The sequence below is a fragment of the Neltuma alba genome, unplaced genomic scaffold (genome assembly GCF_004799145.2).
Source record: "Neltuma alba isolate B1F8T4 unplaced genomic scaffold, ASM479914v2 tig00010438_pilon, whole genome shotgun sequence".
NCBI classification, from domain to species: Eukaryota; Viridiplantae; Streptophyta; class Magnoliopsida; order Fabales; family Fabaceae; genus Neltuma; species Neltuma alba.
The window spans coordinates 208,923-226,319 of NW_021635334.1; the positions used below are offsets into that span (position 1 = coordinate 208,923).

The 17,397-nt window shown below is 32.7% G+C and overlaps 1 protein-coding gene and 2 long non-coding RNA genes across 3 annotated transcripts; all 3 read left to right on the top strand.

The window, feature by feature from the left end:
- The first annotated feature begins 41 nt into the window (after window positions 1-41).
- LOC114756589 (uncharacterized) lies at window positions 42-1,043 on the top strand. Its single transcript, XM_028945538.1, has 2 exons — window positions 42-864; window positions 1,006-1,043. The coding sequence occupies exons 1-2, from the start codon at window positions 42-44 to the stop codon at window positions 1,041-1,043; spliced, it is 861 nt and encodes a 286-aa protein (XP_028801371.1).
- Window positions 1,044-8,688: 7,645 nt separating this feature from the next.
- Window positions 8,689-10,361, top strand: LOC114756604 (uncharacterized). Its single transcript, XR_003741475.1, has 3 exons — window positions 8,689-9,184; window positions 9,282-9,963; window positions 10,091-10,361. It is a non-coding gene; the product is annotated as an uncharacterized LOC114756604 (long non-coding RNA).
- A 1,632-nt stretch (window positions 10,362-11,993) lies between these two features.
- On the top strand, window positions 11,994-13,735 carry LOC114756606 (uncharacterized). Its single transcript, XR_003741481.1, has 3 exons — window positions 11,994-12,069; window positions 12,818-12,885; window positions 13,694-13,735. It is a non-coding gene; the product is annotated as an uncharacterized LOC114756606 (long non-coding RNA).
- Window positions 13,736-17,397: the final 3,662 nt, after the last annotated feature.

Genomic DNA, 17,397 nt, shown 5'->3' on the forward strand with positions numbered 1-17,397 from the left:
TTATGCATTCAAATCATCCTTTTGGTGGAAAATGTGTATTAATGGGTGGTGACTTCCGTCAAATTCTCCCTGTTATTCCACGAGGTACAAGAGCTGATATTGTTAATGCATGCATTAACTCTTCATATTTGTGGGAGTATTGCACAATTTTCCATTTGACAAAGAATATGCGTTTGTCTTCATCGTCATCTAATGATAGTTGTGATCGGATACAAAAGTTTTCACAATGGCTTTTGGACATTGGTGAGGGTAAGGTAGGTATGTCGCATGATGGTGTAGCAGAGATAGAGATACCATCTGAATTGTTGGTTGATAGTTGTGAAGAACCAATTTGTGCCATTGTCTCATCAACTTATCCAGATTTGTTCAGTAACTTGAGCAGTACCTCTTACTTCAATGATAGAGCCATATTAGCACCTACAATTGATGCTGTCAATCAAATCAATGAATATATGTGTACAATGATGCCTGGTGATTCTGTTGACTACTTTAGTTGTGACTCAATTTGCAAAACATCTCAAGATGAAGATGGTGTTGAAGATCTGTATACTCCTGATTTTTTGAACACTATAAATTGTTCTGGATTACCAATGCATAAACTAACTTTGAAGGTCGGAATGCCAGTCATGCTATTAAGGAATATTGATCAAGCATCTGGGTTATGTAATGGGACTAGGCTACGCATTACTCATCTTGGTAAATCTGTTGTTGAGGCAGTGACATTGAATGGATCTAGGCCAAATGAGAAGGTTTTAATACATCGAATGGATATGAATCCTTCTGATAGTTGTTTGCCATTTATCATGAAACGAAGACAGTTTCCCATTACTGTTTCATTTGCCATGACAATTAATAAAAGTCAAGGTCAGTCACTTCATTTTGTTGGCTTGAGTAAACTTATAAAACGTAGTTTCGGGCTAAGCCTAGATTTAATGATATAGGAATGATATAAATGTGATCTGAATAAAATATTAATCTGAGGTGTGTTTGAGGTTTGTATTTTAGATGATGTTGATCTTCTTGAGTTTGATGATGTTCATTGATGTTCCTTATTTTAAGTTCAATTGATGATGAACTAGATGTTTGGCATTATGATTTGAGAAGTGTCATGAGACAAGAGAATATACAATAGCTATAAGCTAGCTTAGAATCCTGAATAGATAAGAGAAAGTACTATGAGACAATAAACTGAAAGGGATGAAGACCTGAGAAACTCATTATGAATAGAGAACCTCTTGGATATGTTGTCATAAACCAATATTTGAGCCCAAGAGATAGTCTAGACTTGTGAATCTAGTATACATGATTATGAGAATTGGGTACGAAGCTAGAGGATTTTTAATAAATTAGAATAAGAGAGCTAATGATAAGCTTGATGCCTAATTGTAAGGGCTATTCAGTGAAAATGTTTAAATGGTTATAGTCAAGGAAATTATATAACAGTGTTATTTTGATGATTGATGCTTGTTAATAGCAAGTTAGTGAAAGAGTAGTTGAAATTGATTGAAACTTGTTGTTTGAGGTTTGTTGAGGTTCTGAAAGGTAGATAAGGAAATTTTAGTAGCCATCGACTGATCAATGATGCAAAGGAGTTGGAAATTGAGAAGCTAAGCTTAAGAAAAGGTTATTGCTATTATGCTTTCTCATATGCTAGATCATATGAATGATGATAAATGTCTATGAAATTCAAATTCTTGGAATCATAAGGAATAAATGTCTTCAATTATTTAACCACATTTAAGACATACCTTAAGGCTCTTGCATATTGGTTTAGAGCTTGAAGATAATAGAATGTGATTAAAATTATTAGCTGCTTGTCTTTTGAATGTCAGCATGTTAAGTTTCTATTCTTAGGAACTATTCTTTTGAATAGTGGAAGGATGTTCTATACTAGCTAGAAGTAGACAAACAGGGGTACATGAGAAGGAAGAAAGATTCCCTGTGAACCTTATGCAATAGGTTCTAAACTGTCTTAATAATGAATGACAAATGATAGAAGAGATTAACAGAATCATAAGAAAGACAAGAAAGAAAATGAAATATATATATATATATATATATATAGACGAAAGGAAAAGAGCAGCAGCAACAATGGTTTATGGTTTTTAGCCATAACTAGTTCAACATCTGATCTGCTTTGCCAAATACAAGTGGAGTCACTAAGGAAATAAGATCAAATAAAGCAGCAAATTTCAAAGGTATGTAAGAGTTAGAGTTTTGAGGAATTAAAATTCAAATTATTTGCATTCCTTGAGAAGCTGAAATTATGGTGCAAATTAGTGCAGGAATAGGAAGATATATCTTTTGATTCCGATAATATTATTATAGATGCTACTAAGGGACAAGATGAGTAAAGGCAAAGGTATTGTCAGATGCCTAACTATAGTGCCTGCTCAACAGGAATATATTTGAATGATATTTAAATACTCAGAAAAATTAGGGCTAGATAGTATGCCTATGCAATTTGTAAGGTATATGAATAAAGTACTCAAGTCATTAATGAAATTGAAGATATAATTCTTATAGTTGAGATTTAGTATTGGCAGTTTAGTAAGAGAGTTATGGTATGCAGCAAGAGTTTTCAGAGGAACCTAAACATAGTTGACTGCTAAACTTAGTATGAGAAAGGTCTTGGCCACTGAATGTTTACCAAGATAGTGGAACTGGTCCTCCAAGAGAAAGAGAAAAGCGGCCGAGGCAAGGTAATATGGAGTTGACCTTATGTTAATGAAAGCATAAAAAAAAAAAGGGGCCAAGAGTAATGATGGGATTAGATATTCCTTGCGTCTAGCAGAATACTATGGAAGATTTAAGGAAAATTCTCTTATGCTACCAAATAGCTAACTGTCAAAGAAATTGACATTACAATTAGATGAATTTCATGCTAAACACTTTAATGAGTATTATTGCCTTAATTGCAAGATGGATGCCACTTCTATAGTACTTAGATGAGTCAGGTTGAGAGGTAATGATATGTTTTCATAAGAAAGTATAGGTAGCCACTAACGCAGAGTAAAGAGACTTTCCCTGAGGTTGAGTCAAAGTTAAGAGACTCCCTTACCAGAGTGTAATGGCAAGAGTTAAGAAAGCCAAATAGGGATATAAGTCTATTCTTTATCATAAAGGCAAAGTGGTGACCTAAGCCTTTGAACAGTTAAGGCAGCCTTAAGAGAGATAAGGTAGTATCATGAGTTCTCTCCCTGTGCCATCTAAAGTTATTAGAAGTGGTAAGACCCTATACTAAGGCAGGGCAATTATAGTATGTGGTAAGACCCTATACTAAGGTAGGGCAAGTATGGTATGTGGCCTAAGCATAATGTTGACTCTAATGGCCACAAGGATGAATAAATAGCTCAAAGAGCTAGCCGACATGGTGGACAAATTGATATAAAGCTTGAGAAAGTTGAGAATAAGATAATGAAGTTAAATGAGAAGTGTAAGGAGATAATGTTGGAGTTGCCAAAAGGAATGAGTAAGGCCTAAGAAAGCAATGTGGGTATCTAAGATCAGTTTTGGAGAATTATCAGTATGGTTGCCAGATTTCATAGAGATAAAGTTATTCTATAACTTCATTCTTTGGTATTGGAATTCCCAGAAAGGGATCACAGTTAGATCCAAGAAATGGGTCTAGTGAGATCGCAATTAGATCTCGAGATCACAGTTAGATCTCATGGTCGTAGAAGACCCAAAGGAGAGTTACTAATGCCCAAAATAAAGCAGTTTTCTTTGGGAAGACAATGACCTTAGATGAGTTTAGAATGTAAAATTTCTTGAGTCTGGTTAACTGTTACAGAGAGAGTATCCTTGATTTTTCTTCAGATAGCCAAGTTGTTAAGAAGATCTAGCTCAATTCTAATTGGTCAACAAAGGAAAGTAGGAGTTAACAAAGTGTAGTGCTGCAAGTCCCAAGTAGAATGCATTTAGGCAAGCTAAGTGTGGGGTAAGAAAGTAAGAGGAACAGAAAAAGTCCCCAAATATTATATCAATAGATTGAGTACTAAAAGATAATGCCAAAGGTAAGGTAGAAAATAACAAAGTAAGATTTTCAGAATGGTTGATACCATTAACATGTTTTGATTGATGCCGAATACTTAGAATCATTGATGCAATTGATATACCTTGGTTGATATTTAGGTACTCAGAATGATGGATGCCATTAACAAGTCTTAGTTGATGTCAGGTATCCAGTATTGTGGATGTGATCTATCACAACATATGAGTTAAGAGCACTGAGAAAAATTACATAGTTAGCAAAGAAGGTAGTCAACGTTGAAGGTGGGAGACCATGTTTCCTCAATGCATCCCCAACTACATACATAAGTCGATCTATAAAGATCAGAAGAGTTATACTGATAAAAGAAGAAGACTGTTGGAATTTGAGATGGAAGATTATGTTTCCTTGAAAGTAGTACCGACTATGGGCATAGGAAAATCAAAGAAAATGAGGAAATTAAATTCGAGTTACATAGGACTATTTGAAATTCTTGCAAAAGTAGGCCCAATGGTGTATCAGATAGCTATACCTCCATAGTTGAGTAAGTTATATAATGTTTTTCACGTGTCACAACTGAAAAAGTATTAACCAGACTAAGAGCATGTCATTGAATATGAAGAAGTTGATCTACAAGATGATCTGACCTATGACATGTGACCCGAACGAATCATTGATAGACATGAAAGAAGATTGAGAAATAAAAGTATTCCATTTGTAGAAGTGGTCTGGAAAGGATTGTAACCACAAGAAGCTACATGGGAGGTAGAAGAAGAAATGCAAAAGCAATATCCAGACTTTATGCCTCAAAGTAATTATCCAAATTTCGAGGACGAAATTTTATTTACGGGGGGAGAATTGTAACACCCCGAATTTTCTGACTCAGGATGAGCAGAAAAGAGAAAGTTCATTAAAATTATTTAATAGCTCAATCAATTAGGAAAAATTATGGAATATTGATTTTTCAAGGTTTAGAAATATTTTGGAAAAGTTCATTCCCCGAAAAGTGGCTTAAATGATTTTAAAGCTATTTTCATAGCAAAATGGGTTATTTTCTTAGAAAATACTTAGAGGTTTCTAATTAACTAGAAAATTTTAGGGAAATTATCTTATGAGGTAAAGAAGTTATTTGAGGCATAAAATCCTTAAAATGGGTTAAGGATTAATTTCTGAAATTAAGAGCTATTTTCTTGGAAAATTTCAGAAAAATAGTCAGGAATGGACTTTTGACCTGAAATTCTTAGGAAAATTATTTTATGGGTCAAAGAAGCTAATGGATAAGAAAAATCCATTTATGATATTTTGGTTTAATTTCTGGATATATCTTATATTTCAGAAAAATAGGAGAAGGAATAAGATTGGAGGAATAATTATTTAGGAGGGCAAAATGACTCAGCAACCATGTAATACACGTGCTGCCTTCTCCATTAGCCACCTGATTCACTTCTTCATTACATAACTGATCACCGTGGCATCTTTTATTTCATTCTGTTCTGCAACGTAGAGGGAGAGAATGAGAGAAATAGAGACAGACCGAGAGAGAGAACGGAGAAGGAGTAGTGCCGGAGGTGGTGATCTGAGGAGTTACACTTGCATGCAAACCGGTTAAACTGTCAAGGTGAGCTTCACATGTCCATCACTATCTTTATTTTCTGGTTTCGGTCATGTTTATGGCGTGTTTGAGGAGAGAGAGACAGAAGGGTAGTGAGAGAAAGTGATGGAAAGGATAAGAGGACCAATGGATTCGGATTCTATGGGTAGATTGAAGTGTTTGATGTTGGTTTTTAAGATTGCATGTTAGATTCTTGCTGTGCTCTAGTTTGGCCGAACAGGGGGGCATCATGGTTTCTGTAAGAATGAATTCGGTTCCTTATTTACTTAGTGAGAGGAGTTGATCTTGAGGCTGTAAGTTCATTTCTTCCTTCTGTTTTCTTGCTGGCGAATTGACATAGCACGAAACATGTATATATATATATATAAATATATGCATGTGCTGCGGGATCATGAAGGTGTTTATATGTGATAGGTTGCTCTGTTTCTTGAATCCGAGACAGGGGAGTGGGTTTTGTGCTCGCATGTTGTTTTCGGTTGTGGTTCTTAGCTTCTAACACAGGAGCTAATAGCTTGAGATAATGATGCCTGGTTTGTGGTGGTTGGATGTTATATGAATGAGGTATATAGGTTTGTTCTGGGATTGCATGTCGTCTAGCTTTATTGTGCGTGAAGTTTCTAAGTTCATGACCCCTGATTCTGGTAAGCTGAGACAAGCTCTAAAGGTTGGAAAGTTTCTGGTTTTTGTTGGTTATGAGATAGGAAAGAAAATGATACACGTTTGTCTATGTGCGCCTCGGTCAAGTTTGTGGGAACTGAATTTACATAGTTAAGTGGCGTTGGGTTCACTGGTTGAGAGGAGACCGAACTGACATATATGTATATAGTTTCGGTACATGTGTGTGTTTGTTGCTGTCGTGAGACTTGAATTCATGGAGCTAGGGGAAATAATCAATGGTTAGATGATGACTGGTTTGGAGAGGAGACTGAATTGATGTATATATATGTATATAGTCTCACAATATATAGTAATATATGACTTACGTGGGAATTTACAGTGGTTATATTTTATATATAAGGGCCGTGGGATTATAATGGAAGGAAAGGTAATTGAGGAGGAATGTTAAAGTTTGAAGGAATTAAATGGGTAGATGTTTGAAGTTAGAAATGAATTAATAAAATGTGAAGTGATTTTCATGAATTTAAGATATGGAGAAGTAAGGAAATAGATTAGTTGTAATAGAATAGATATAATGGGAAGTTTTAAAGATTGAAGGATTGAGTGAGAATTAAAGTTAAAGGCTGTTTGGTCGCAAAATAATCTTAAATTTAGATATTTGCTTAAGGAAGTTTAAGTTGGGATCTAAGAGATTAAGAATGATTTTTAGTTAATTATGAAAATATATATGGGTTGAGATAAGGAAGGAAACCCTCCAAAGAGAATAGTTTAAATGAGAAAAATTGTCCAGAATGACCAACTACTATGTAAGGGTAGAGATTGAAGAAGATCTAGGACGTTAAGTGAGCTATTTAATTTATGAATTTACAGTTGGATCAAGCGTTAATCTATCCTTACTAATGTGATAGGTTTTTATATCTGCTCAAGCCCACCAAGAAGTAGAAAGAAAGGAGAACGGTAAGGTTTGATTTGGAGGGATGCGGACCAGGCAGTAGTTCTTTCCTCCCTTACACTTGTGTATGATTGCTGCATGTCTGTTTGTGCCATATTGCTATTCAAAAAGCATGAGAACATGTAATCCTTAATTCCTGGATTTTTAGCCGTGACCACGTGCAGCTGATAAACAGGGGGCAGTGATTGCCAATTAAATGCGCGGCAGTGATTGCCAATGATATGCGCGGCAGTGATTGCCAATTATATGCGCGGCAGTGATTGCCAATTAAATGCGCGGCAGTGATTGCCAATGATATGCGCGGCAGTGATTGCCAATTATATGCGCGGCAGTGATTGCCAATTATATGCGCGGCAGTGATTGCCAATTATTAGCGCATTATTTATTCAGCTTGTCTAATAGACATGGGGCAGTGATTGCCAGGTATGTGAGCATTATTTATTTAGCTTTTCTATCTGTCATTGTGCATAAATGCTTAATTCATTAGCTTGCAAGGTTTTGTTCCATATGGCTTGTTTGCATGTTTTATGTGATTTGCACATTTGTTTGATGGAAATTACTACTACGGGGATTCTTCGGAATCTCACCCCCCAATTTATGATGAACAGTGAAGGCTAGTAGCTAGAAGGACAAGGAGGTTATTTAAGAAGAAGGTGAGCTGATTGAAGAGCAGAGATACCTGTTATAATTCTGTAAATTGTATAGTAAAATATTCGGGCAAGTAACTTTACTTGCTTTATGGAAATATTATTTTGTATCCTTTAGAAGAAGGAGGTGAGTATTGCCAGGTGCACGTATATGCTGTCAACCAAGAGCGTTGCTTTATTTTTAATATAATATTATAAGATTGTATAGTATGAAATTATTTTAGATGATAATAGATTGAGTTGAAAGCAGGGTTGATATTGGATCACTAATCTGTTATCTGAAGGTTTGAAACATTTGATCAACGGATTCCATTGTTAAAAGAAAAAAAAAATTCCCTGTCTTTTCCCAGGATGGAAACCTGGTGTTAGTGATTCACAGGCGTTAAAAATGATCCTATATATATATAAAAGTGAGGTGTTACAGGCAACTATATGTGGCTCTTTCTAGAGTGAAATCAATTGAAGGATTGAAGATTCTATTGCACGATGGTGAAAGTGGAAGGAGTAGGACTACTTCCAATGTCGTTTACAGAGAAGTGTTTCAAAATCTTGGCATGCGTAAGTGATAGCTTTTTTTAATGATCAGAAAATTTATGATATTGAAATTATATAATTAAAACATGTGCTATATTTTTTAACAGACATTTGATTATAATATGTACTAATGTTTTTTTGCTGATTTGTTAGTTGTCATTTTTCTTGTATTAAGTTTTATATTTGTTCTCAACTACTGTTTTAAGTTCTGTTTTACTGTCTAAATGATCAGGTTTAGATCTTAAGAATTTTTTATGTCATAACTCAATAATTTAATGTAAACATATATATTTGATTTGGCATTGGGCTTCAAGGTACCTCATATAAGTCCTATATTTCATTAATGATCATATCAAGAGGTTAATTTTCCAATGAGCAAACTGATTTCAGGATAACAATCATGTCCCTGCAGTTACTTTTCCCTAGGAACGTTTACTTGCAATATTTAAGTTTCTTAATTGCTGTTTTGAGGGAACATTGAGTTGTAATTAACATTTGCTTAATCTTATTGTATTTTTAAGAAAGGCTTCTATAGATGAGTTGTTTCATTTTAAAAGTGTGTTTCTCTATATAGTTTTTTTTTTTTTCATTTAGTTGTTCTGATGATTCACTAATAAGTTGCTTCATTTTCTGTCACTGTTTTTTCTCAGTGGACTGTAGTGATGGAGTTATATTGTAATCTTTCCTCTCTTAATCTCAGCAAGTGCAATGCAAGTGTGATTGTGAAAGTAGACCAGAAGTATATCAGGAAGAAGGTGTGGTATACTTTGGAAAATCGTCATCCTGTTTTTGAAGTGGAATCTATGGACATATTCTTTTTTGATGCTTAGGTATGCCTTTTGGAATCTCTTATTAATATTGCATTTTTTTGTCTATTATAGAGATTATATGTGGACCAATAATGTTCCTTTTTTTTTTCAAGAACAGTCATGTAATCTTGCAGTTAATGACCAATGATCACATTGATCGATTTGCATCGAAGTTCGTTGAAGGTGGTGTGCACCAAATTTCTGGTATGTTCATGTTGGTGGTCTTAGTCTGCATGACAGATAGTATATATGTTTTGTCGCTTCAACCGAGGTTATAGAGAGAATAGATGAGTTTCCCTGTTATTCATTTAACTTGAAAAATGTTTTTGACATTTGCTATGGAATATTTGAAGAATTTTTTTTATGGTAAGATTTTGTGATGATTTTTTATTTCTAACCGTTGAAGCCCTGAAGGAAAATCTGATTTCTGAAAAAGTTTTGGGTGATAAAGATATTTATGGACTTTTGAAATATTGGAGTTTTGTTAGTCCTATAAAGCTTATTGGAGTATACAGGGAGGAATTGGAGATCGTAAGACATGAGATGGTCACGTTAGAAGGATGGTACTATGGTTTTGATCTTGTAAGCTTAATGTGTTATCCCATTTGAATTTACATACTGATACTTTCATCATTTTGGGGTTATGGAAATTAAATTTTGTCAGTCAGCCGAAGGAGTTGACTATTAAGCTTCATGATGAGTGTGCTGCGATTACTCTTGCCAAGATAGAAGCCAGGGGGTGAAAGCTGAAGATTTTCTGATTATATAATATGCTATTGGCATGCTTCATAAGAACGATGGTACAACAATTTTCCCTTCATTTGTTAATAAGTCACAAGTTCATGCTCGTAATTTCTATTAATAGCAAGATTCAACGTTTATTAGACGGAGTGAGATATTTTATCCTACTTATAGTGTTATATGCAGGTGGACCCGTGCTTAGCTCATTTTCAGGTGCCACAAGAGTGTTATTTGATGATGATCTTAAGTAGCTGTTGTACTTGTGCACCACGATTGCTGTCGGGAATATTTACCTCCATAATATTTTTCTTATTTTCTTTTTCTGTGTTGTATGTATCCCTCCTCTTTTTAAATCATCGGGTAATTTTTGTGAAGTTCATGGCCATGTAATTAGCAGCATATGCTTTGAAAGAGTTGCTCTAATCTCATCTTGACATGATGTCCCCACATTAAGTGATGGATAGTAGCAGTCATTGATCGATATTCTTGTGGCCCGTGCAACGCACGGGGGATTTTGCTAGTTTTAAATAAAAACAAACTCAATGGATCAAATCCTATGATTTAAAATTTGAGGGACCAAAAATTATATTAACTAAATTTTATTTATGATATTTGAACAAAATAGACTGCATGACACACATTTTAAATTTAAATATTATAATTATTTAAATATCATCACTAATATTCTTTTTTTTTTTCCCCAGTTCTCTTTTTGATTGGCTGATTGCTTTTACTGCTCCTGGAAGCTTTTCTGCGTAAGGCATCAATCAAAGAAGTGGCACACATGTTTCTTGAAATTCACTTTTCTTTTTCTTATTACATATACTTTATATTTCCCATCTATTTCATATTTAAGGGTTATTTAAGATATGAGTTCAATAATATGTGTTTCGCATTGTTAAACTAATCTTAGTTACTATTAAATATAAAAATTCATAACAAATAAAATTGTATACAAGAGAATGATCAATTTTTATAATATGTATTGGCGTTTTCCTCTAAATAATTTAATTGAAAGAAAAAAAAAGTGTGATAAAGCCTTTTACCTATTTCAATCACTTGCAGGGGAAAGTAGTTAGCCAAAAGAATATTAGGCTTTACAAGAATTTTCCTACTTTAGTTTCTTGACTTATATTTTATACGCAGCTTACTTAAAATTAGTATATACCCTAAATTTCATATTGTCACACATGCATCTCGTCACCAAACTATCACGAAATATGTGAATGCAGCTTGCTAGAGAAACCCTTAATTAGTTGAATATTTAGGGACTGTTTCATTTCTTGTTTTCAAAACAGTTTTTCTGAAAAACAATTAAAATTTTTTTTTGAAAATGTGTGTTTGGTTATGTGTTTTGAAAAGTAAGAAAAATAAAAAATTGTTCAAGAAAACAAAAAAAATATGTTAGATGTTTTCTTATCTTTTTATTCTATAAAATTAGAAAATAGGTGGAGGAACATTATGGGCATGTCTGTTTTATTGTTTTGGAAACAATGTTTTTATTTTTAAAAACCAAAAAAAGTTGATTGTTTGTTAATTTTTAACTAGGTGTTCTGAAAAAAAATATATATTTTAGAAAACAAAAAACTCAACAATTTTTACATGTTTTATTGAATTTTATTTTTGTATTGTATTTTTTCTATCTAACCTTTTCACTCCCAGTGGCACTTCTCATGTAACATCCAAAAATATATATATTTAGATTTTAGTTTATTAAAATGAGATTAATTAATTATCATTGAAGCTAATCTTAATTACGGGTAGACTACTAATTAATAAATAATAGTTAAATAATAATAATATATATTTAAAATATATATAGATAAATATAATATATAAATATATATATATATATATATTAACAGTGGGTGGCACACGGCCACCCACTGTTTGTTTTGGGGGAGGGGAGTTAATCCCCGGTGGGCCGTGACCCACCACCTTTTATTAAAAAAAAAAAACAAAACAAGCTAAGGATTTGAGTAAAGGGGTCACGTGACCCATTATATCTGAATCATTGTTTTCCCTTCTTCCGCCTCCCGTCCTATAGCCTCTCCTCGCTGCTTCGCATTCGTGTTCCTAGTCAGCCATCCCGCTGCGTGAGAGAGTGAGGGTGAGAGGTTGAGGGTGTGAGCAAGAGATTCTTTGGTCTCCTCTAAATTATTTAGGTAAACTATTTTCTTCCTACTTTTTCTATTTATTTTTAAGTTTATGGTAGAAAATAAGATGTGTTAGGGTTTGATAGATTTTTAATGATTTAAGGCTTCTAACTTATTTTGATGATATTAATAGAGCTTATGGAGTTAGAATAGAAGCCTTATGACTTAGATTTTTAGTTGATGGTTGATTTGAGGCAATGTGAGTTAGGGATTGGTTGGGAAATTGTGATTTGTATTAATGATGATATTAATTTCGAAATTTATCTCTTAGTTGAGTTCACTTGAGGTTATATTGAGGATCCAATGCTTAAACTTTGAGGATTGTTGTTGAAATAGTAATGTTGATGATTATTGGAGAGACTTTAATTAGTGGAAGTTGGGTGTTTGGAGGAAATTGAGGAAAATATTATAAGTTATTGATTCTAATGAATGGGAAATGATTAATGGAAGAAGGGAATAGGATTTTAATAATGATTGAAGGCATAGTTGATATATAGTTATTTTTCTAAGAGTTAAAGTAAGCACTTTTTGGAGATTTTTTAGATGATTTGAAGGAAATATTCTTATTAATGATGTGAATGAGAGAAATAGAGTTGGGAAGTATTAGGAATTGTCACTTGGAGGAATAGATGAATTATTATTTTTCTAAAGATAATTTTTTAAGCAAGCCAATTATTGGGATTTAGTTAATAAACTATTTTAATGCTATATTAATTAGTCTTTTTATTAATATATGTTTATAAACTTATTGTTGTAGAGTGAGCTTGGTTTGGGCTCTTGGGTCTTGAATCCTCCTACTCTTAGTTATTGTGTTAAGAACTTGAGGTAACCACTTTTTAATTTACCTTGTATGCTTGTTGATGTGATTATAAGCATGTGTTGATATTACAAATGTTATCAAGATGTGTTATGGTGGTTTTTGTATGAAAAGTAATTTATATATCTAAATCAAGATTTATGTTTTGATAAATTTATTAGTTAAGTGGGCATGAATTATTTCATCTTATGAATATCTTGTTGATGTTGAACAAATTTGATTATTGAATTTGAGAATGCTTTATGGATATGAAATTGTGTGGAATTGGATGGTTGGATTGGGCTGTGTTGGTTGTGCTGAAATGTAATTGTGGGAGGTCTGATTAATTATACCACGTGGTATAGCCGCCACTTGGCGCCCAATGGTTGGCATTAACATTCTTAGGGCCCTCGGTATCACCCTTCCTTTGGCCGGGTCAAGGGTCAGCCCAAGGAACATGACACCTTTCCATATTCCAAGGAAAGGGAACCCATGGTCCGGTATGAGCTCTGTAACTTTTGGTCGAGTTACACCTCATTATTGGAGAGCTTGGTGCAGTCTTGTAAAGGAGACGAATCCTGTTATGTGTGAATAGCCCATGGGTTCTGTCAGAGGTTACAAGGAGGTTATAAGGATGGTTGATGAAGTTCTATGCATGCATGTTACTTTTTGAATTATTATATATTGTTTTCTGTAAAGATGTTTAACTTATATGTTATTTGAAATTGTATTTTGCCCGCTTAGCTATCTTGTAATCACTCCCTGGATACTTATTGAATTGGAATTGTGGTTACTGGGTCAATTTGACTCACCCCGTGGTTATTTAACATTTTTCAGACGAGGGTTCAGGTGTTGGTCCCAAGGGGAAGGTGTTCGAGACTTGAGTTTTCCTTTCCACTCTGTATAGCCTCTATTTTTGATATACATGATTTGACTGATGTATATTGCCAAACTTTAGGGCCTTTTTGTTTTAGTTAACATTATCATAGCCTTTCCGCTGCATTCTAGACTTGTACTATTGGGCGGAGCTCTTTTTGGACATATGTGATTGTTATTTTGATTGCAATTGATAATGGGCAGTAGTGGTAGTTATTTTGGTGGACTTCAAATGCCCTAGCCCATTTACAATTGGTCTTAATTGTATTTGAGATTCCAGAGTATTGCTGATGGATTTGATATATACATGAAAAATCAAATGTTGATCCTTTCTGATTTGATTAACTATCTTTACTATTCTAGAACAGTAGCTATTACTCTGTTAAAGATTTGGATTGTTATTGACTATGGTAGATTTCTATTTGATTAGGTTTGTCTTTCCTATCATGGTTAGCCTTTTAAAGCAATTATCGTTTTGAAAATGTTTATTTACCATGAATTACGGGGGTTGTTACATCTCATTCTGCCCGGTTCGGAACCTTTCCTCTCCTCTTCCCATCCTCTTTCTTCCTCTTTTTTTTTTTTTAACCATTAGATTAACATATTTCAATAGTTTAGAATTTATTTTCTTATAAACTATTCATAAAATTTTTTTAAAAATTCGGTGCACTTACAAACCATTAGAATTAAATTTTATATAGCTTGTAATTTATTACTTATTTATTTTTATAATTTAACATTTTAATAATATTTTAAAAATATTTAAATTTAAACTGTTAAAATATTAATCTAATAGTTAAAAAAAGAAGAAAGTGAAAGAGAATAGAAAGGGAAGAGGAGGGGTTTCGAACCGTGATTTCATCTCCTAGGCTTATCCATGTTGTCTCTCAATCCTATATCTTTTGGTCTATTGTCATTGCACTCCCCATTCCGTCTCTCATTTTCTATCTGTTCTTCGAATTAATTTTAAATACAATTATTCCAAAAGCTTTTTTTAATTTTCAAATGCGAATTTTTAGAGCAATTACCCAAGCATATTTTTTTAAATTTTTTAAAACTTATTTAAAAATAATTTATAAAGGTACGCTAAATTCATTTACTTCTCAATTAAGCCCAGAAGAATACTGGCGTGTTATTTACTTCTCAATTCATTTCTTAATCGTTTTATGCTGAATCATTTGAACATTGACGAGGCCCCTTCTTAATCTTGCTAATTATGTTCAGCGTTATGCACTAATCTCCTTTATATTTTGTCTTAATTACATGAATCTCTCATTTATTTTGAAAACATGAACTAAAATCTAATTTATTAATATACTAGTTTACCCTTCATCATAATACTAAATCTATCTTCTTTTGCTGAAAATGTTTTGAGGTATTGAAGGGTTTTCTTTTTCTTTTCCTTAATTTTTCACTTTTTGAAAATAGTTATTTGTTTAATATCTTTATCATATTGGACATAAACCTAAGTACTTTAGTTAATGTAGACATATAAAAAACTTGATGGAAAATTGGTTAATCTTTTGATAAATATACACTCGACCAATTAAATTCATAAATATTTATAAGTTTAAACAATTTTTCTTATTTCTTCATCTTATAGAATTTATATTATATAATGGACAAAAATCCGTTCCAGTTTTATCCAATTTTTTGAGACCTGCTAATATTTTTAATAATTAATTTTAGTTAATTATCCTTTAACTAACCAAAATTTTAGAAATTAAACAAAATTCCTTTTTTGGACAATTTCCTTTATTTTCACCACAGTTGAGCAAAAAATATTGTCCAGGAAATTTATCCCATTTGCCATCAATTTTTAAGAATTTTAAGAATTTTTGGGTATATTTTTTAAAATGTTTACCCTCACTCACCCAGAACCTTTTAAAATTATGCTTTAACTTCAATTAGGGATGAAACTAATATGATATTTTTATTTACATTTCTACTACTTCTGACCCTTGTCTAAGTAGTAGGAATGAGATTATTAACCATCCACAATAATTACTTGAAATTCATAATTTCTAACCACGCTATTGGCCCAATAATTTTTAGGGAAAATTAGGGAGAAGGACCTAAAAAAATTAGTATTTATTAAGAGGGATCTTAAAAATTGTAATTAATTTGAAAGACCAAAAATTAAAATAAAATTTTACAATTACCAAATTATCCCTTATCAAATCCCTACATTATCTCCAATACCCTCCTATCTCAATTTGACGGTTAATATCAATTGAACTTGATTTCTCTCTCTCTCTGTCTGTCTCTGTGTATCTCTTTTTGATGCACCCAAAGTTTTATCAATAGCAATTATCTTCTTGTAAATCCAGAACAAAGAAGACAAATTAAAAGGAATCAAGTAGCAAACTATTTATTGGATGGTATGTATATTCTGAACATTATTTCCCTTTTATTTATTTGTACTGAATGTTTTCTAATTTTGTTCATGGCCTCTATATAAAGACTTTTTGGATGAATATAAAAGTATATATTTGTACCTTCATTCAATCCCAACTATACATACATATGAACACAATCACACTACCTATACAAAGCTTCTTAGATGAATATAAATATATTTCTTTGTGTTAATCAAAATATGAAAATCAAGTAAATAGTACCTCTTCGTAACCTAAGTTTCACTAATAATTTTTCCAACCACATCGGAATGAGGGGCAAAATCGTAGTTGGGCAAGCTGGAAATTTTTCCAGCCATATTGGAATGAAAGGCTAGTAGATCCAGATATGAATGACTGAAAAATAGGACTATTTTTTGTTAATTGCTGTATTTAGTTTTTAATTTTAATGGGGGCAATTTAGTAATTATAAATTTATATTTCAATTGATAACTGATAATCAAATATTGAGATGGGTCTTGGAGATAATGTAGGGATTTGGCTAGGGATAATTTCATAATTGTAAATTCATATTTTAATTTTTGGTCCTTCAAATTAATTACAATTTTTAAGATCCCTCTCCATAAATACTAATTTTTTTAGGTCCTTCTCCTCAATTTTCCCTAATTTTTATTACTTTTCCTTCATAATTAGACCCCCAGACTTCAGCTGATTTATTGGGCTTGGCAGTTGGGATTGATTTATTTATGTCGGACCTTTAGGAAATTTTAACAAATTATATAATTTGGCTAAGTATTACTGAATCAGCCAAAGATGGCCCTTTTATTCCCGTAAATTCCTTTTTGAGGCATTCTCTTTATTTATGCATCTCTTAAACTTCGATTTTTTTTTTTGAAAACCTCGTTACTCTTTTCTTGAGTTTATGGTATTTTCTGAATTTCAGGAAACTCTTCATGATCACTTTTTTTTTTGGCTTAAAACTTTTTAAAACTATACTTTTATCCCAACTTGACATTTCTATGTGTTTCTCTATTTGAAATACCGGATATGATACATGACAACCGAGGAAGTCATAATGCAACCTCCTTCTCCCTCGTGTTGCTAGCACCTTCACCAACTTTTTAATTCCCCAAAACAAGTTAAAGATGGTATGATAAATTTTATGACGTTTGGTAATAATTTTTTTAATAATGTTAGAATTTGAATATGTAGGCAAAAGTACGCGCGAATTTTAATTTTACGTCATTTTCATTTAAGTCATATGAGTCTACCCTCTACAAAATTTCTTATCCTTAAAATTAGTCAAAG

Coding starts and splice junctions, on each gene's coding strand:
- LOC114756589 (XM_028945538.1), top strand. CDS start 42: ATGGGTGGTGACTTCCGTCAAATTCTCCCTGTTATTCCACGAGGTACA. Junction 865..1,005: donor GACAATTAATAAAAGTCAAG/GTCAGTCACTTC, acceptor TTTGTATTTTAG/ATGATGTTGATCTTCTTGAG.